Source organism: Eumetopias jubatus, unplaced genomic scaffold (genome assembly GCF_037043125.1).
Source record: "Eumetopias jubatus isolate StellerSeaLion01/CBP00866 unplaced genomic scaffold, mEumJub1_p1.0 scaffold_7, whole genome shotgun sequence".
NCBI lineage: Eukaryota > Metazoa > Chordata > Mammalia > Carnivora > Otariidae > Eumetopias > Eumetopias jubatus.
The window spans coordinates 82100839-82121687 of record NW_028274813.1 but is presented as its reverse complement, the minus strand read 5'-3'; the positions used below and the strand labels follow the sequence as shown (position 1 = coordinate 82121687).

The 20849-nt window shown below is 42.7% G+C and overlaps 2 protein-coding genes across 2 annotated transcripts in view; both read left to right on the top strand.

Moving 5' to 3' along the window:
* Positions 1 to 20083, top strand: part of GPR176 (G protein-coupled receptor 176) — a 114517-nt gene extending 94434 nt beyond the window's left edge. The window contains exons 2-3 of the mRNA XM_028119493.1: positions 13826 to 14078; positions 18961 to 20083. Coding sequence (XP_027975294.1) covers positions 13826 to 14078; positions 18961 to 20083 — 1376 coding nt within the window. The remainder of the gene's footprint in view (positions 1 to 13825; positions 14079 to 18960) is intronic.
* LOC114221376 (thymocyte nuclear protein 1-like) lies at positions 3206 to 3934 on the top strand. The gene is made up of 2 exons (XM_028119496.1): positions 3206 to 3697; positions 3849 to 3934. Exons 1-2 carry the CDS (start codon positions 3206 to 3208, stop codon positions 3867 to 3869), a joined length of 513 nt encoding a protein of 170 aa, XP_027975297.1. The 3' UTR covers positions 3870 to 3934.
* Positions 20084 to 20849: the final 766 nt, after the last annotated feature.

Genomic DNA, 20849 nt, shown 5'->3' with positions numbered 1-20849 from the left:
GAGACATATCTAAAAAATGTTCTACAGCCAATGTCAGAGAAATTACTGCCTATATTTTCTCCTAGGACTTTGTTTTCAGGTCTCACATTTTAAGTCTTTAATCTGTTGAGTTTCTTTTTGGGTATGGTGTTAGTAAGTGGTCCACTCTCCTTCTTTCACATGTAGCTGTCCAGTTTTCTCAGCACCATTTATTGAAGAGACTGTGTTTTCCCATTGTATATTCTTGCCTCCTTTGTCATAGATTGATTGACCATATAAGCAATGGGTTTATTTCTGGGCTGTCTATTCTGTTCTATTGTTGTATGTGTCACTTTTTGTGCCCATACTATGCTGTTTTGATTATTGCAGCTTTGTAGTATATCTTGAAATCTGGGATTGTGATACCTCCAGCTTTGTCCTTCTTTCTCAGGATTGCTTTTGGCTATTTGGGGTCTTTTGTGGTTCCATACAAATTTTAGGATTATTTTTTCTAGTTCTGTGAAAAATGCTATTGGTATGTTGATAGGGATTGCATTGAATGTGTAAATTGCTCTGGGTAGTATGGACATTTTAACAATATTTGTTCCTCCAGTTCATGAGCGTGGAATGTCTTTCTGTTTGTTTGTGCCATCTTCATTTTCTTTCATCTGTGTTTTACAGTTTTTAGAACACAGGTCTTTCATGTCTTTGGTTAAATTTATTCCTAGGTTTCTTACTCTTTTTGGTGCAATTGTAAATGGGTGTTTTAAAAATTTATCTTTTTGCTCTTTTCACTATTAGTGTATAGAAATGCTACTGATTCTTGGTGTTAATTTTGTATGCTGCCACTTTACTGAATTCGTTATTACTTCTACTAGTTTTTTGGTGGAGTTTTTAAGATTTTCTATGTTTTTATTCTTGCTATAAATAACTGTTTGCACAAATTCATGTTTTGTTCTTTTGTGGATTCTCAATTTCTTAGATTCTATTTTTGTTCTTTAGTACCTTGCAGTTTCATAGAGCTCCCAGTTCATAATAAAATGTTGGCCAATATTTGAGTGCTTACCAGCATTGTCTTAAAGTCATTTTATGGATTTTGCCTTCATAACAACCATTTAAGTATTATTACTATTTCTACCCGTTTATAAAAATGAAGAAATTGGGGCTTAACAAAGTTAAATAACTTGGCAAAGGTCTTCTGACTCCAAAGCCTGTGCCCCGAATAAATGTCTTGCTGATTTCAAGCTGTTTAGATAATTGGATTTAAAGCATTATCAGGCAGTCACCATTACTTTTGAGATTTTTAAATTTTCTTAACAAAACCATGCCAAGATCATTGATTCCTTTTTTTATTTTCTTGGCCCTTTGTGGTTTTTAATTCACTCTGGTGCTCTATTAAGATAAATCATGGGGTCCCTGGGTGGCTTAGTCAGTTAAGGCTCAGGTCATGATCCCAAGGTCCTGGGATCGAGTCCTGTGTTGGGCTCTCTGCTCAGCAGAGAATCTGCTTCTCCCTCCCACTCTCCCTTTGTGCGCTGTCTCTCTCAAATAAATAAGTAAAATCTTAAAAATAAAAGATATATTATAAGGACGCCTGGGTGGCTCAGTTGGTTGAGCTTCTGAACTCTTGATTGCGGCTCAGGTCATGATCTCAGGGTCCTGGGAACAAGCCCTGTGTCGGGCTCTGTGCTCAGTGCAGAGTCTGCTTGTCCCTCCCCCTCTGCTCCTTTCCCCCAACACATGTGCTCTCTCTCTCTCTAGAATAAATAAGTAAATAAATCTTTTTTAAGAAAAGATATATCATGTTTGTGTGCTGCTGCAAGATTTCTGTAGGGTGTTTGGAATGTTCTATGGGCTTGATGGATTCTAGAAGCAGGACTCCATCTGGAGAAGAGACATCCTTCATCTGAGACCTCTCAAGTGCAATGCAAGTGGAGGCTGGATGTCCTACAAAGCAGCAGATCTTACGGTGGCTCCTGCCCACCCACCCTCCAGTCCCACCAGGGAGACAAGGCTTTAGTGAAGTCGCTGACTCCAGACGGCGAGGAGAATGGAGACAAGCTGTGTGTCCTGCAGGCCGGAGGAAGGAGACAGCTCTGTGTTTGCTACAGCTGCTTAAATGCGATCGTATCAGGGCCCCATCCTGACCCCATGAGACAGTCTGCTGTGATTCTGCCAGAGCAGCACCATTCAAGAGACCTCCATGGGTTAAACCTAGGTGATTCTTCCTTGGCATACTCCACTCTTCCTTTTGGAACTCAGAGGCCAGTCAGTCTGACTGTTTCTCAGTCCTGATTACTTCTACGTCCCTCCGGTGAACTGTCCTCTTCCATCTTTATACATGGCTCCAGGTTTCTTTTCTTCTTGGCCAACCTCCCCCTCTTTCTCGTTTGTCAGACCTCTCCTTTGTGCAACTAATGATAACTGTAACATATATAACACTTAACTATCACATATTATGTGCAAGAAGCTCTTCTCAGTGCTGTATGTATATTACTTGCATTGTTTCATTTAATCCTCACATTGCCCCAAGGTTGTAGGCATTGTTAGTATGCCCACTTCTCATGTGTGATGAAACTGAGGCACAGGAAATTTAATTCATCCAATATCACATAGTTACTAAATGGTAGAGGTGGGACTTGAATCCAGAAGTAAGGTTTCAGAGTCTGTGCTCTTGTGCTTAGTCATTAAAGTATCCTGCCTCTCCCTAGGATAAAAATTTCCTTACACTTAACCTTTCTCAGAATGGACCTTCAACCATATTGTCTTTTATTTGCATACAAAAGTGCAACAAAGTACTAATGTGTGCTTGGCTAGCCGCTTGGAATACTTTTTGTTGTTGTTGTGGTAAAAGACTTTATTTATTTGTCAGAGAGAGAGAGAGAGCACAAGCAGGGGGAGCAGCAGACGGAGGGAGAGGGAGAAGCAGGCTCCCCGCTGAGCAAGGAGCCCGATGTGGGGCTTGATCCCCAGACCCTGGGATCATGACCTGAGCTGAAGCACATGCTTAACTGACTGAGCCACCCAGCATCCCTGGGATACTTCTATAACCAGGGAATACAGCTTCCCAGGGAAAAACAGCCCCCACAAATGATGTGCTCATAAGTGAACATTAAAAATCACATGAGGCGCCTGGGTGGGGTTCTGTCTGCGGAGTTGTGGAATCAGTGGCTCGGGAGAATGGTGACTGAGAGAAGGATCAGGGAGAGAACCGAGGAGACTTTAGCGCAGTCCCCACAGGGAAACCATGCCGAAACCCCGGAAGAGGCTCGCCGGAGCTGCTGGGCCTGCTGGGCCAGACAATAAGGGGCCAGCAGGAAAACGTACCAAGACTAAGAACCCAGTAGGGGCATCAGCTACACTGGGTAACTCCAGCCCTGAGAAGACTTCAGCCTCTAAAAACTGTGGGAAGAATCTAAGCAGTTACTGGCTGATGAAGTCCGAGCCAAAAAGCCGACTAGAGAAAGGTGTAGATGTGAAGTTCAGCCTTGAGGATCTTAAAGCACAGCCCAAGCAGAAAGCATGCTGGGATGGTGTTAGCAACTACCAGGCCTGGAACTTCCTGCGAGCCATGCAGCTAGAGCAAGAAGCGTTCTTCTACCATAGCAACTGCAAAGAGCCAGGCATTGCAGGACTTGTGAAGATTGTGAAGGCGGCTTACCCAGACCACAACCAGTTTGAGAAAAACAATCCCCATTATGACCCATCCAGCAAAGAAGACAACCCCAAATGGTCCATGGTGGATGTACAGTTTGTTCGGATGATGAAGCGTTACATTACCCTGGCTGAGCTCAAAACCCATTACCAAGCTCACAAAACCACTGGAGGCCCCTTAAAAAATATGGCTCTCTTCACTCGCCAGAGACTCTAAATTCAGCCCCTGACTTGAGAGGAGTTTGATTTTATTTTGAGCCTGGAAGAAAAGGAGCCAAGTTAACTGGGACACTGTTGCTGGAATGGGCAAGCCATTACTCCAAAGAAGGCAAGCTTTTATAAGACAAAAGAAGGTGTGTGGCAGCTTGTGTGTTATGTTCACCTGGGGTTGTGTACATTGGTGGTTTTCATGTACCTAAATCACATGAGAGGGCTCCTGGGTGGCTCAGTCGTTGAACATCTGCCTTTGGCTCAGGTCATGATCCTGGAGTCTGGGGATTGAGCCACCAAAGAACTAGGCACAGCAGAATAATCTGAAAGAAACTATAAGCATTTAAAAATATGATCACATATTAAGAAGGAATGGAAGCCTAGGGTAAAATAACTGGACACTGGAAATCAAAAGTAGGCAGTTCTTCTCTCTCTCTCTCTCTGTGTATCTCTGTCTCGAATGAATAAATAAAATCTTAAAAAAAAAAAGGGTGGGCGCCTGGGTGGCTCAGATGGTTAAGAGTAGGCAGTTCTACTGGTTATAGATCCAAATTCAGATTTCAAAAAGCTTAATACTCAATAAGGTATAAAAAAAGTATGATTTGATTTTCAGATGAATTGAGAATTGGTAAAATGGAAGGTAGACCTGGGAAATATCACCCAGCTGTCAGAAGACGATGAATTGAGGGAGAATATGAATGAAAAGGTCAAGAGATATAACCAATAGATTGAAGCCTAGTATAAGTTTAACATGGGTTCCAGAAGCAGGGAATAAGAAAGAGGGTAGGGCAAAATTCAAAAGTGCAATGGTTGAAAATTTTCTCGAAATAAGGAAAACATGATTCCTAGGATTGAGGAAGCTGCCAAATTCCAAACATTTTCGTGAGACTGCAGAATTTTTAGCAAGCATATCGGGAAACCAACTCTCTCATATGCCTTTTGTGGGGGGTCCTTTAGCGACATAAATAAAAATGTGTAAGTATTTTGACTCAGAAATCTTGCTTCTAGGAATTTGTCCTCAGTAAATAATCAGTTTAACAGGCAAAGATTTATATATATAAGGATGTTGATCTCAGCATTATAGAGATGGATATATTGGAAACAGATTAAAAAAAACTCACCAGTATGCAAAGATGAAATAAATTTGGGTATAATTGTAAAAGCACTGTTGCTTTTATGTAGCATAGAAAGATGGTTGATATGGTGACAAGATCTAGCTAAAAACCAGTGTGCAGGGGCACCTGGGTGGCTCAGTGGGTTAAACGTCTGACTTCGGCTCAGGTCATGATCTCGGAGTCCTGGGATCGAGCCCTGTGCCCTGCGTTGGCTCTGTGCTCAGCGGAGAGTCTGCTTGTCTCCCTCTCCTTCTGCCCCTCCCCCTGCTCGTGCTCTCTCTTGCTCTCTCAAAGAAATAAGTAAAATCTTAACAAAAACAAACAAACAACAAAACAGTATGCATAGGTTGGTCCCACTGGCATAAACAAAAGTCTGTATATATAACAAGAAGTTTGGAAGGATAAATAGTTTAAGCTTACAGATGGTTACCACTGGGTGGGTAATTTTTACTTGTTTATTTTTACTATCTTGTTTATTCTTCTTTTATTATTTATTTATTCATGTCTGAATTTTAAAAATTATGTGTTGCCTTAATAATTACAAGAAACAATGGGGCACCTGGGTGGCTCAGTCAGTTAAGCATCTGCCTTCACCTCAGTCATGATCCCAGGGTCCTGGGATCGAGCCCCGCATCAGGCTCCCTGCTCAGGGGGGAGCCTGCTTCTCCCTCTCCCTCTATCTGCCACTCTGCCTACCTGTGCTCTCTCTCTATCTCTCTGTCAAAGAAATAAGTAAAATCTTAAAAAAAAAAAAAAAGAAACAATAAAGTGTCTCACTCGGGAAACACACAAAAAAACCCCGAAACAAAAATGGTGCCCTGAAGTTCTCACCTCCCAAGTAATTAGAGCAGTCCTAATGACCAAGGTATAAATTATATTACACAGTAATCAGAACTGTAGCCCAGAGAGCGAGACTCTTGGGTTCATTCTCCTGTTTCATCCTGCCTTGACACCTTATTTTTCAATTTTTTTCCCTCTTCTATGTAAAACAAAATATATGGTCCCAATGTACTTTATGGCTATGGCATGAATGAGCTCATTTTTAAAACTGGAAATGAATGGATTAAAGTTAATTAAAATCTGTCTATCCTTTCTGTTTTGCCAATGGTGAGCAGCTGGGAAAGATGCCATGAGTCAGTGAGCATGGACAATAAAAATCGGTCAAAGATGTCATCCTTTCTTGTATTTCTCCTCTGGTAGGAAAAGCTGTTTGTGCAGCTGTAGCTCATCCTGTGTCTGCAGGCCATGTTGAGAAGCTGAGCAGCAGTCTAGCACTGATCACTGACCAGAGAAGGATTTCCCTGGGGCTCCATAGGGATTATAATTAGAGCTCAGTGTGACTTGGCATGTTCTTGCTTTCAGTACTGGGGAAGGGCTCTCTTTATATTTGGAAAAAAAACCGACTACATTGAGATGCTCAGTATGGTGAAGGCTGACAGTGAGTGGCTGTGGTAGTGCTCCCTGGCTGTTATCAGAACTTCCTACTGAGCACATAAAATTAAGATGCCCAGATCTTCCAGCATTCTTATTTGGTTGGGCTGAGACCTAGGAATCTGTATGTTAAAAGCTTCCCAGGTGATCCCAATGATTACGAAGATTTAGGAACCGTAGGTCTGTGGCATGGTGTAGTAATGGGAGGTGTCTACTCCACATAAAATATTTATATTTCTTTGTACCCAGTCTTCCTCTTTTTCCTTATCTTCTTTTCCTGTTCTCTCACTTTAAAAAAATTATCAAACATCTTATTTCTTGGGGCGCCTGGGTGGTTTAGTCAGTTAAGCAGCTGACTCTTGATTTTTGGCTCAGGTCATGATCTCAGGGGCATGAGGTTGAGCCCCACTTTGGGCTCCATGCTGGACATGGAGCCTGCTTAAGATTCCCTCTGCCCCTCATCTCTCTCTTCCTCTAAAATAACGATAATAACAATCATAATAAATAATAAAATTTGTTTAAAAAATTTTACTTCCTGGTTTTTGCCTATGTAAATCCTGTGTATATTTATGGGACTACTAAATGAGGTTGCTGACCCATGGCCTGGGATCTGGAATCTGACCTAAATAGTGTTTTAGTATCATTGTGCGTGAGTGTTTGTTTATGCATGTCTGTCCAAATGTCCTGTAGATACTATTTACCAGTATCTACTATCCTAAAGATGATATATAGCTTTCAACCTAAAATCATGAGACATAAAAAGCAAGAAAAATAACCCACTTCAAGAGACAATCAGAGATCTTAACTAACGTATGATCCAGGTATTGAAATTATCAGATAGAGAATTTTTGAAAACTGTGATAATCCAGGATAATCTCCCTGTCTTAAGGTCAGCTGAACAGGAACCTTAATTCTTCTTTGTCATGTAACCTAATATATTCATAGGTTGCAGGTATTAGGGTATAGTCATCTTTGGTGGTAGGGCATTATTCTGTTTACCACACAAACTACATGTAATTAGAATCCCAGAAGTAGAAGTGAGAGAGAATGGGACTGAAGAGATACTTGAAGAGATATTGAATGGCTAGGAATTTTCCAAAAATAATAAAAGATACCAAACCATAGATCCAAGAAGTTCAGAGTGCTCTAACCAGGTGTACACACACACACACACACACACACACACACACACACACACACTTCTAGACACTTCAAACTGCTAAAAACCAAAGAGAAAGAAAATATCTTGAAGGACGTTAGAGAAAATAGAATACATACGGAACAACAAAGGTAAGATTTAAGGCAGACATATTATCAGAAACTACAAAATCCAGAAGACAATAAAGTGACTTCTGTCAGGTACTGGAGAAAAACCCCACTCAGGTCAGAAAATTATATCCAGCAAACACGTCTTTCAAAAGTGAAGGAAAAAGAGAGACATTTTCAGACAAACTCTGAATTAATTACTAGCAGACCTGCACTACAAGAAATGTTAAGAGAAGTTTTTCAGGCATGAGGAACATGATACCAGGCCGAAACTTGGATATACACAAAGAAATGAAGATCTCCCAGAGTGATTAAAGGGAAGATAAATATAAAAAGCTTTTTTCTTTTATTTTAAATTAATCAGCTGTTGAAAGTGACAATTTCTGCATTAATACTTTGGGTTTATAGTTTATATAAAAGTAAAGTATGACAATGGAAGTGCAAGATTCTTACACTACATGTGAAGCACTATAATAGAAATTTGAAAGTAAACTGTAATTAAAGATGTAAATAGTAGGGGTGCCTGGGTGGCTCAGTCGTTAAGCGTCTGCCTTCGGCTCAGATTGTGATCCCAGGGTCCTGGGATTGAGCCTCACATTGGGCTTCCTGCTCAGTGGGGAGCCTTCTTCTCCCTCTCCCACTCCCACTGCTTGTGTTCCTGCTCTTGCTCTCTCTCTCTCTCAAATAAATAAAATCTTTTTTAAAACATAAAGATATAAATAGTAAACACAGGGAAACTGCTACAAACATTTTTAAAAGATGTGTAAATAATAAGGCAATAGTGGAAATAGAGTGGAATTCTAAAAAATATTCAATCCAAAATCAGGATGATAAAGAGGAAAAAAGGAGCAAAAAGTGGATGGGACAAATAGGAAACAAACGGCAAGATGGCAGATTTTACTCCAACCATATCAGTATTTCCACTAAATGTAAATGATCTAAACACAAATTAAAAGAGATTGTCAGATCAGTTAAAGAAGGAAGGGCCAACTCTTTGCTGTCTATAGGAAAGCCACTTGAAGTAAAAAGACAGGCTAAAAATCATTCCTATTATTATCTGGCATGTTAATTAAAGTCACTTATTAATATTCTTTTTACATAATTCTGTTACCCTTAAGAGATTCTGTTCTTGGTTATTTTTGGGGAGGTTGTGCAAACTGAAGCAAAGAAGAAATTTAAAATTCCATTCCACACAAAGTAGTAGTCTGTTCTGTTTCTTCTATTATGGAATAGTATGTTAATTTGCTTAGACTCTGCTCTTACATTACATGGTGTTTGCTGAGAGTAAACATTCCTCTGTAGTCTTTCTAACCCTTGCTCATTCACTTTGGCCTCTCTCTTGGCAGTCTGCTGTCTTAGGATTTTTCTTATAATTTAACTTTTGCCTCCAGTGTTCATTTGCTTTTTTCAAGAGTCAATTTTTAGAATGTCTGGGTGTTAAGAATGTTAGCTTTCTGGAAAAGCATGACCATGAATTTTTTCGCTGCTGTAAGTCTCTGGGGAAGCTGATTGTTTTTAAAGAGTAATTTATGTGTTTTTCCAGGAGGATTCCCAAAGGCATACTCTTTTCCAAGGCACTTTTGGAATAATTTCATTTTGGTTATTAGTCCCTTTAACACAGGATTGTTACTCTCAAATATGCAAAGCCTGTGAACCACTTAAAAAGGACAGCCAGCCACAGTCAAATTTTTTAGAGGCAAAATGTAGTTGGAAAAAAATTTCCTGGTTATTTCCTCAAGCGCTGTGTGTGAGTAGTAGTCAATTGACATGTCTTATGTCTTCAACATCAATTATTTTTAAGTTGGAAGTACACGGTATAAAGAGAAATCTTTATTTGTATTTTAGATTGGGAGGAATGATAGAGTAACAGCAGTCCCAGGGAAGGTAGGTTTGTCCCAATGCCATCACCCTCTACCTCTTCTTTCCCTCTGGGTCGTGTGTGCTGTGAGTGTGTACCGTGTTGCTGTGCCCACAACTTGGCCACTGAATATTGATTGTCATGGAATCCAGTATTAGAATGTATAATGAGTATATATAGGGAGAAATAATGGGTACAGAACTTGAATTATTTCCAAGGGGGATTAGGTGATTTAGAACATGATCTCTAACAAAGTATCTCAGTGTTGAATGTTGTGTTACTTAAAATATATACTGAGTTATCCTTAGGATGCCTTATAAAGCTAAGAAGAATCTGAAGTGCTAATAAGGGGCGCCTGAGTGGCTCAGATGGGTAAGTGTCTGCCTTCAGCTCTGGTCATGATCCCAGGGTCCTGGGATTGAGCCCCACGTTGGGCTCCCTGCTCAGCAGAAGCCTCTCCTTCTACTGCTCCCCCTGCTTGTGCTCTCTTGCTCTCTCTGTCAAATAAATGAATCTTAAAAAAATAAAAAAATAAAGTGCTAATAAGATGAAATGATCAAATATGTAATTATTTTACTTTGTTGTATATTTATTTGTGTGCATGAATGTGTATGTCTGCTCATGTGCTGGTAATGTGTGTGTGTGTGTAAGTGTGTGTGTGAGAGTATATATACACATACTTGTTTTCTTATGTGTGGTCCATTAGAGATTGCTTGTGGATGCTCCTCTCCTGATACTATGGTCTAATTCAGGTTCTTAGAACCAAAGAAGTCAGTTTTTAAGTGAGGAGAGAGGTAGTTTAGAAAATGGGAAGAACACAGGCTTCTTTAGCTTCAGGTTCTTAATAGCAAAAGGGATTAGGCTCCAGATACCACCTACCATTTTATTAATAAGTGGAGATAAAATGTGATTATAGCAGTCTCAGGTTTTTCCATAATAACTTGTGTATGAAAGTGTGAACATACAAATAAAATGTATGATTAAAAAAACAATAAAATAGTATGCCTGACACAACTGGGAGGGGGAGGGAAAGATAGGAGAAGAGAGTATGAGAAATGATGGAAATTAGCTTCAGTTAAGTTTCAAGAATCTACTGTGTGCTCGAGAGACCCTGGCCCACAGCCTGTCCTCTCCTTTGCAATGAATTGTCTTGTTTGTTTGTTACAATATTTTATTCAGCATAACCTACCAAACTAAGAATATTGACAGTGATAAGAGAAAAAGAAAATCCTAAAGGTCTTGATTTAGAACAAGGAAGGATTGTTATGGGAAGTCCCAAGTAGACTGGAAGTAGCCCTGATTTTGACAACTGAAAATACTGTGACATGTACTTGGTCTTCATGGTAGACTTACTCCTTCCTTCCTTTTTTCTTTCTAAGATTTTATTTATTTATTTATTGAAAGCACATGCTGCATGCAGGAGGGGCAGAGGGGGAGAGAGGGAATCTGAAGCAGACTGCCTGCTGAGCAAGGAGCCCAACTTGGGGTTTGATCTCATGACCCTGAGATCATGACCTGTGCCTAAATAAGAGTCCGACGCTTAAGTCACTGAGCCACCCAGGCGCTGGGGCAGATTTCTTTAAGTGGGCTATTTCATGGTTGGATGGTTACCAGAGTTTATGTCCTCTCTGTAAACCTTAAAAGTGAGGAAAGATGCTTCAGCCAGATTCTAATCTGTGCTTCAGTGGGAAAAGGCCAGAGGAAAAATTCCCCAAATCAGCAGAGCTTCAAGTACATCATTATTGCTCAGTCTGTTACCTTGGTGACACAGGAAAGTGTGAGGGGGCCTGAGGTGGGGGTATTCGTATGAGCAGCTCTTACACCAATAAATGTGTATATATTCACAGTGCTGGTTTCTTCTCGCCGAGGCAACATACCGATGTAAGGAAAGTTTAGGAGAGAATTTCCTGTAAGCAGCTGGCCTACTTACCTCCACACAGTGGCTGTTTTTTATCTTTGGCACATAAGAGGTAGCTGTAGAATATTGTATTGGAAGAGAGAGTCTTGACACCAGTTATGTCAACCTTGGAGGCACTGAGGCAGGTCCTTGCAGTGGCTGGCTATTGCCCCTGGCCCTGATGTTCCTTCCCTGGCTCTGTCACTCTCCTTCCAAGTGAGGCTGAGCTCTGGCTCAGCATTAGAGCACATCCTCTTGAGCATGTGCACAGGAGGTCGCCATGTCCTTGGGGCATGACTCATTGTCCCCGTGGACCTGGCTCTCACCACGTACAAGCTTTAACCGTAAGGTAGGCTGCCCTGCCTACCTGAAGACTTGGAGACTCTTGGGCGGAGGCTACTTCTGTTGAGGACTGGGATTTCTGAAACTTTCCATCTGGGAAAGTTGTTATTAAGTGCAGATTCCCAGTTCCTTACCCATTAACTGTGGTTAAGCATGTCTGGTATAGCAATTCTGATGCACAGTGAGGTTTGGGAACTACTGACTTAGGATATTCTAACATGATGAACGTACTGCCAAAGGTGTTAGCTTACCAAAGGGACTTTTGATTACTATTTGTCTCCCGATTACAAATCCATTTATTCAATAAATATCTACTGACTGCCTATTCTGTGCCAGATAATGAGACTGAGCAGAGCAGTAGAGTTGTAAGAGTGAACAACACTGACACGGTTTTTGTCCTCATGAAATGGAGGGAAACAAGTAAACAAATTAGTAATTATGATAAGAGCTATGAAGACCCCAACAGGGTATTATAGGAGAGGGTCATGGAGGGAGGAGCAGTGAGTATTTAAAATAAAAAGCTTGTTAAGGAAGGCCTCTCTGAGGAGGCAGCAATTACACTGAGACCTAACTTCAAGGGAACCAGACATACGAGAAGCATGTTACACAGGATAAAAAACTTGGGCAAAGGCACTGGGACAGGCTCAACTTTGATCCTGTTTCAGGAATGGAAGGAAAGGCCAGAGTGGCTGGTGCCTAGCAAGCCCAGGCAAGAGAGGAGTGAGATTAGGCAGGTAGGCACCAGATCATGTAGGCAGGCTTTTGACAACAGATTGAGAGGGAAGGGAATCAGACATTTTGTTGGGAATAGGAGTGTGGAAATGAAGAGAGGTCTAACATCAGACGAGAATGTGGGAGTCATTAGCATTTTGATGAAGAGCCACCTGAATGGGTCATCTTGCCTAGAGAGTGGCTCTAGAGAGAGGATAGAGAGCCTTGTAAGAAAGATGAGGAACAGCCAGGACATGAGAGTGGGTGGGAGGTAGGAGGAAAACCAGGACATTATAGGCCTGTGGAAGCCACAATAGGAAAATGCTCAAAAGATGTATCATTGCATCATTGCTGCTGAAGGTCTAGAACACAGTACAATCCCACACGGTAGCTACTCGCTGCAAGTCACCGCTGAGGACCCCAGATGTGACTAGTGCAAATTGAAATGTGTGCTTCTCCCTCTCCCTCTGCCTGCTGCTCCCCCTGCTTGGGCTCTTTCTCTCTCTCAAATAAAATCTTCTTTAAAAAGTGTAAAACAAATTGTACACCATGGACACCTAAAATGAATTTGATGTTACATGGCAGTTACATTTCAATTAAAAAAATGCACACCCAATTTCAAAGACAGTGCAAAAACAAGAATGAAAAGTAACTTACCAGTACTTTTTTTTTTTTAAGATTTTTATCTATTGTCAGAGAGAGAGCACAGGCAGAGGAAGAAGCAGGCTCCCCGCTGAGCTAGGCGCCAGACACAGGACTCCATCCCAGGACCCTGGGATCATGACCTGAGCCGAAGGCAGACGCTTAACTGACTGAGCCACCCAGGTGCCCCTCATCAGTACTTTTAAAAGTAATGATTACATGTTGAAATGACAATGTTTGTGATATATTGGGATAAATAAAGTATACTCTTAAAATTTCACCTGCTTTTTTTTTGCAAAATACGGCTGCTAGACATTTTTAATTACATGTGTGGCTTGCGTCATATTTCTCTTGGGGAGTTTGGCCACGTGGAGGTCATTTGCAAACTTGGTAAGAGTAGTACTTGCCTGAGATTAAGTAATACCTAGCAAATTCTTTATACTCAGATAAGACTGAGTCATATCTAATACTGTTAGTCTAAAACTAAATAACAGAACTCACCTCCAAAAATCCTTCTAGACTTTGATGTGTACATAAGTGATTTAATACTTTCACATAAACTGACAATAGAATATGTAAGTATTTACATGAAATCCTTTGAAATAACTCTCAAATGTGGTTTTCCAGATCTTTTTTTAACCTGTCCCTTTCTTTCCTTTTTTTCTTCTTTCTTTTCATTTAATTTTTTAAAAACTTTTTTAATTTTAATTTTTTTTTTTTTTTTTTTGCATATCTGGCCAGGAAACTTCATGGTGTTATGGTCAACTTGCCGCACAACCGTGTTCAAATCTGTCACCAACAGGTTCATTAAAAACCTAGCCTGCTCCGGGATTTGTACCAGCCTGGTCTGCGTGCCCTTTGACATCATGCTCAGCACCAGTCCTCACTGCTGCTGGTGGATCTATACCATGCTTTTCTGCAGGGTCGTCAAATTTTTGCACAAAGTCTTCTGCTCTGTGACTATCCTCAGCTTCCCTGCCATTGCCTTGGACAGGTAAGATCAGGTAGCCCAGGGTTCAAACCACCTCCCCCCCCCCCCCCCCCCGCCCCCTGCCCAGTGCATTGAAAAATTAGCATCACAAAGCAAAGGGTGACTAGTCAATGTTCCACATACTTTGTAGTTCCCTCATGGTCAATAGAAAGAGAATGAATGTCTGAAATAGATGCCTCACAAAAGACACGTTGATTTCATGGCAGCTACGGAAAATAGAACCTTGAGAAAAGACGTGGCATGGGGGGGTGGGTTTCATCATGAGGTTGCTGGAGCCGGCTGGATCATGGTGTAGCTTCAGCTTGGTTGGAATTGGTGGTATTTGCGTTGTAATTTGTAGAAGATTGCTCATCTGATAACTCTGCAATTAGTGCTTTTTGATGTAGGATCAAAACATTTCTGGAAGAACAAGGGGACGATTCAGTGGTGATTTAACAAATGATTAGACAGCCCAGTTGGACCTGGCAAGATAATACCAGAATTCCTTTGGAGGATTGATTTCCAAGTCTCTGTATTGTGGTGGTGGTTGTTTTCTCCTCCCATCCTCTTTAAAAGGATGTTCACTTGGAAATGAATCATATCTTAGCTACTGCCATTGTACATAATTGGATCAGATTTATCAGGGTCAAGTGTAAAGATCTCCGTAATCAACAGCTTCCTGCCTTTTCTTTTTGTTGTGAGTACTTCATGAATACAGTTTGAGTTAGTAATACATTTTAGAGAATAGAACTAAATAAGCAAACAAGAACTGAGGAGTTGCATCCATGAGTACTTTTGATTTCAAGATTTACAGAGAGGAAATGTTGCTGAGGAGAAAGTGCTGGCTCTTCTGACTTTATCCCCATTGATACATTTTAATGGATTTTACATGAATTTTGAATTTTTATTTTTAAAAAATATTTCATTCATTTATTTATTTAAAGAAAGTGCAAGCACAAGCAGGGGGAGTGGCAGGACAGAGGCAGAGGGAGAAGCAGGCTCCCCGCGGAGCAGGGAGCCCGATGCAGGACTTGATCCCAGGACCCTGGGATCATGACCCGAGCCAAAGGCAGACGCTTAACCGACTGAGCCGCCCAGGCGCGCCATGATTTTGGAATTTTTAAACTCTTTATCCATTCAAAACATACTTGATACCTTAATGACCTATGAGGGCATGGATTGCAGAACCAATCTGTGGAGTCCCTTCAGCCGCAGGCCTGGAACTCTGATTTGATCAGCTGCTCGGGGTCATTTGCATGGAGGGACACAGAGTCCCACAAAGTCCCCAGCGTACTAGGAGGAGTCATTGACTTTGTGGTTAAGAGAGGGGAGGCTGGAGCCCCAAGTGGCTTTAAGCCCTACCTATACACTGCTTTTGTGCTGGGTTGCTTTGGGCCAAGTGGCTTAACCTTTCTGAGCCTAACCTTCCTCCACAGTAAGAAAAACTAAATGAATTATTTATGGCCTGTGCTTGGATAGGCCGCATCAATATTTGCCGGTCTTTCCCTAGGCTTCTCTTCCGATGGGCACATTTTTCCTTAGATATATTGTCTGCAATCATTGTACCATCAGATCTGGCTGGGAGCCACTAGCTCTTCGGAAGTTTCTCACTAGATCACCATCTCCAGGGGCAGGTGAAGCAGGTGACAAAGCCAAGTGTCACTGGCCAGGTTGGGGTTTTGTGTCTGCATTCCTGCTCGCAGGGGTCAATAACTCAGCAGATGCAGCTAATAGTTACTTTGTAGGTATCTAGACTCTGTAGGCAGGACTTTCCATTTTCTTAAAGAGCAATCAGAAATCTGGAGTTTTACCATTTTTATTTATTTATTTTTTTGTTCCCTATCTCGCTGTGTCTCTGCCAAACAAATAAAATCTTTTAAGATTTTATTGTGTAAGTGATCTCTACACCCAACATGGTGCTTGAACTCACAACCCTGAGAGCAAAATTCGTGCACTCTACTGACTGAGCCTCCAGGCGCCCCGAATTTTATTGTTTTTAAATATTGTTGACTAATTTTCATTCAAGAAAGATTACATGGGTCACTCAATCCCTTCAACAAGCTGAGGGTGCTCCATGCGATGCCATTTTGCTGCGTGTGTCTCTTTCGTGCTTGGCAAGAGGTCTTTGAATATCTGGAAAGTACACTTTCACCCTAAGAAGAGACCACCTGCTCATTTACAGTCATCCCCGCACCACCACCCCCGTCCCCGCAGATCTAGGCAACCACTAATCTATCTCTGTATGTTTACTTTGCTGGGGGGCGGGGGACATTTCATATTGTGGAATCATGCAGTGTGTTCTTTTGCATTGGCCTTTCATGTTTTCAAGGTTCATCTGTGCCCGAGCATCGGTCCTTCATCCCTTTTTCCCCAGTTCTGTTGAGATATAATTGACATATAGCAATATATAAGTTTAAAGGTGTACAGCAAGATGACTGGACTTATATTGTGGAAGGACTACCAGAGTAAGTTCAGTTAACATCCATCATCTCATACAGATACGGAAAAAAAAGAAGGAAATGTTGTTTTTTTTTTTTTTCTTGTGATGAGAACTCAGGATCTACTCTTAAAAATTTGCCCCGTTCCTTTTTTATTACTGAATAATATTCCATTGTATGGATATTGTTTGCCCATTTACTGGTTGACATTTGGGTTGTTTCCACTTTTTGGCTCTTGTGAGTAATGCTGATCTTATGAATCCTGAAAGATTTTCACAGCAGGATGCAACAACAGTGGGGACACATTATTCTGAATCATTTGCTACCATACCCTGAAGCAGTGCAATATCCCCGTGGGTGGTTTCTGGGCCTTTAGTCTTAGTCAAGAAAATAACGTAAATGATAAGAAATCCTTATTTTCTTTCCAGCACAGAAAATCGATTGTATTTTTGCTATTACTAAAAATAAAAAAAGCAAATACATCCTTTTAGTAGAAAAAGAAGGCTGGTACAAAAATATCCTATTTTAGGGCTCCTGGGCAGCTCAGTTGGTTAAGCGACTACCTTCAGCTCAGGTCATGATCCCAGAGTCCTGGGGTCAAGCCCCGCATTGGGCTCCTGGCTCAGCAGGGAGCCTGCTTCTCCCTCTGACTCTCTGCCCTCTCATGCCATTTCTCTCTCTCTCTCTCAAAGAAATAAATAAAATCTTTTAAAAATGCTATTTTATTATGCAGGGAAACCAGTTACTGGCAAGTGTAGGGTGGTGGGCATGAAGGTGAAGGGAAGACAATCCTTTTTCTGACTTCTTTCTCAGATACTTGTTTCTTGGCTCCTAGTCAGTGAGTTCACTGGGAGGCCACTTCCTGCATCATCTTCTAGAGATGTAAACATTAACAAGATGACTTCTAATGAGCCTGTGTGCTTTTCCAGTACATAGTGGAAGTGTGGTTTTGTTACCCGTAGCACCTTGACATTGGATTTTTTTTTGTTTTTTGACATTGAATTAAGGAGTTGTGATTAGAAAAGTGTATCTATATTCAGAGAAAAAAAAATTGAGAACATGCATAACCTATGCACTTACTTCTCTTTTTTTCCCCCTCCCAGAAAGAGACTCTAGGACCCATTTCACCACTCTCCATCCATTCCTGATCATCCATGGTCATGTTGTGCTTACTTTGCGTCTTCCTCAGCCTGGAACATTCTCTCCCAGCTTGTCCCCGCCAGACTCCACCACAGTGCCACCTTCTGTTGACATTTTTCCAGGTGCTCCTTTTCCCGTCCCTCCTTTGTGCATACCTCTAGAAGAGCAATCATTTCCTTGGTTATACCTGCTCGCTTGCATGCCTTTTCCCCCATGGGGTTTAGAGACATTGCTGTGTGTCTTTTCATCTTTGTAACCCAGTGCCTGGTACAGTACCTGGCACAAATCTCATTCCAGGAAGGCATGCTTGCTTCCCTGGCCACATGAGCGATGAATGTTAATATATATAAGGTCGACTCCAGATTTGACTGACTGCGGAGATGTATGCTCACCATAGGTCTGATGGCTAGTGACAGCCCTTTCGTGACAGATGTGGTTCCTGGGGTCTGAAGAATTACTCAGTTTCCCTAAATCATTGGTGATATTGAAACAGGGTGCTTTTGGAATTCTGATTACAGACTAAACAAGTGAAAGCTTGAAGAAAGAAAGGTCTGATCTGATTTTAGCAAAAGTCTAATCATGCAAGCATTGCAGACTTATTAATTGCTAGGGTTACTGAGTAATCATGAACAATGAGTGAGCAGTGGCTGTTGAGCAGGCATAATTTTTGTCAGTTGAATTGATTTTTGTGCAAGGACCTTGTTAGAGTCCGTCCTTCACACGGGGTTCTTCTGCCCCAAGCAACTATAAATGATAATGGTATCCATGTATGCACTGTACCATGAATCTGCTTTAGATACGTGTGTAGGCAAATTTCTTTCCATTAGTGGCTTTGAAAATTGCCCATAAGCTCCTCTAGCCCATGTAAAATTTTTTTTACAAGTTACCTTTTACCCTTAAATTGAAAAATCAATGTCTTTACAGCAGATGGGGACATTCTTTGTATCAAGGGCACTCCTTGGGATCTAATGCTGGTGGCAATATTTATAAAGTTAGCTATGAAATGCAATTATCTACCTATTTTCCTGATAGTCTTGAGTGTCCCATACGACGGGGCTCTTCTCTGCTCATTTGAAAAGGTCCTTTAAAAAAAAAAAAAAAAGAAAAGGTCCTTTTTTTTTTGGCCTAGTGATGCTTTTTGTGCACAGCAAAGTCCTCAAAACTTAAGGTCTGGCTTCCCAATTCCCCCAGTGATTCTCTTTGTCTGAGGCAGAATAAAAGAACTTGACCCATTCTTTCCCCCTCTCTCCTACTTTTGGTAATATGGAGACCCCTCATTTAAACGGTACCTTCTCCTGTGAAATGAAGTTTGCTTGTGCATTTTGCAGGTACTACTCCGTCCTTTATCCCCTGGAGAGAAAAATATCTGACGCCAAGTCCCGCGAACTGGTGATGTACATCTGGGCCCACGCAGTGGTGGCCAGCGTGCCCGTGTTTGCGGTGACCAACGTGGCCGACATCTATGCCATGTCCACCTGCACCGAAGTGTGGAGCAACTCCCTGGGCCCCCTGGTGTACGTGCTGGTCTATAACATCACTACAGTCATCGTGCCCGTGGCTGTGGTCTTCCTCTTCCTGATCCTCATCCGCCGGGCCCTGAGCGCCAGCCAGAAGAAGAAGGTCGTCATCGCGGCCCTGCGGACCCCGCAGAACACCATCTCCATCCCCTACGCCTCCCAGCGGGAGGCGGAGCTGCATGCCACCCTGCTGTCCATGGTGATGGTCTTCATCCTGTGTAGCGTGCCCTACGCCACGCTGGTCGTCTACCAGACCGTGCTCAACGTCCCCGACACATCTGTCTTCTTGCTGCTCACTGCCATTTGGCTGCCCAAGGTGTCTCTGTTGGCCAACCCTGTGCTCTTCCTGACTGTGAACAAGCCTGTCCGCAAGTGCTTGGTAGGCACGTTGCTGCAGCTGCACCGTCGCTACAGCCGCCGGAACGTGGTTAGCGCGGGGGGCGGGGCGGCCGGCGCCGGCCTGGAGCCCAGCCTGCGCTCGGGCAGCCAGCTCCTGGAGATGTTCCACATCGGGCAGCAGCAGATCTTCCAGCCCGCGGAAGATGAGGAGGAGAGTGAAGCCAAGTACACTGGCTCGGCTGACCTCCCGGCCCAGGAGATAGTCGCGCCCTGCCTGCAGGGAGAGCAGGGCCCGCAGCGTACACCTGCTGCGCCACTCCTGGGCGCCGCGGACTGTGTTTCCCAGGGGGCGCCTGCAGCCCCTGTGGAGCCCGAGACGCTGCCTGACAAGTACTCCCTGCAGTTCGGCTTTGGGCCTTTCGAGTTGCCTCCTCAGTGGCTCTCAGAGACCCGAAACAGCAAGAAGCGGCTGCTTCCCCCCTTGGGGAACACGCCAGAGGAGCTTATTCAGACAAAGATGCCCAAGGGAGGCAGGGTGGAGCGGAAGATGAGCAGAAACAATAAAGTGAGCATTTTCCCAAAGGTGGATTCCTAGTCAGGATGGTCGAGCTCCCCACACTCCTGCCTTCCCTTCACTCTGGCTGGCCCCAGGATTTGGGGCATCTCGTTGCAACCAAGACCCCGTTGCCTCCTCCTGCGCGGGCCCTTTTGAATGAGAGGGAGAAGATCAGTTGTCCTCTTTATTGAGGGAGTCTACGTATGTATCTCTGTGATCTGTGTCCTTGGTGAAGTGTGCATTCCTCTCTGTGGAGACAAAAGGTGGGCAGTGTGCGACGGGTCTTGGGAGGGGTACTCCGTGTGCGTTTTCGGAGGACTCCTTGGTTCCTGGGCCTGGCAGGGAGTAGGGGAGAGAAGAACATCTGTGAGCTCGGAGGGAGCAGGGGCACCCTGAGGGAAGCCCAAGATAATCATGGAGTGGTGTGGCCACAAAGAAAAGGCCTATTTGATTGACTCCAGTAGGATGAATACTAAAAAACGTTTCATATCGATCTGTATCTTCAGGGGAGATAGGGACTTGGCATTTGACACCTTTTCTCTGGAAGGCCTGATGGGCTGAATCAGTTTCTCCTGAAGCCCTTCATCTCTTTCCCTGGGATGTAGATGAAGAAAAGCGCTTCCACCCCCATTTGACAGACAAGGCAATAGGTGGGCCTGAGGGTCAGGGAGGAGATATTCTGTCTCGAATATCCTGACATTTTTCCTGGCACTACTGAAAGCCTCACGAAGTCTGTCTGCAGTGTTGGTTGGAAAACACTACAAGTGCTTTACTATGTCTTTCCCCCTTAAATTGCGTTTTTTTC

Coding starts and splice junctions, on each gene's coding strand:
- LOC114221376 (XM_028119496.1), top strand. CDS start 3,206: ATGCCGAAACCCCGGAAGAGGCTCGCCGGAGCTGCTGGGCCTGCTGGG. Junction 3,698..3,848: donor ACAACCCCAAATGGTCCATG/GTGGATGTACAG, acceptor CCCTGACTTGAG/AGGAGTTTGATTTTATTTTG.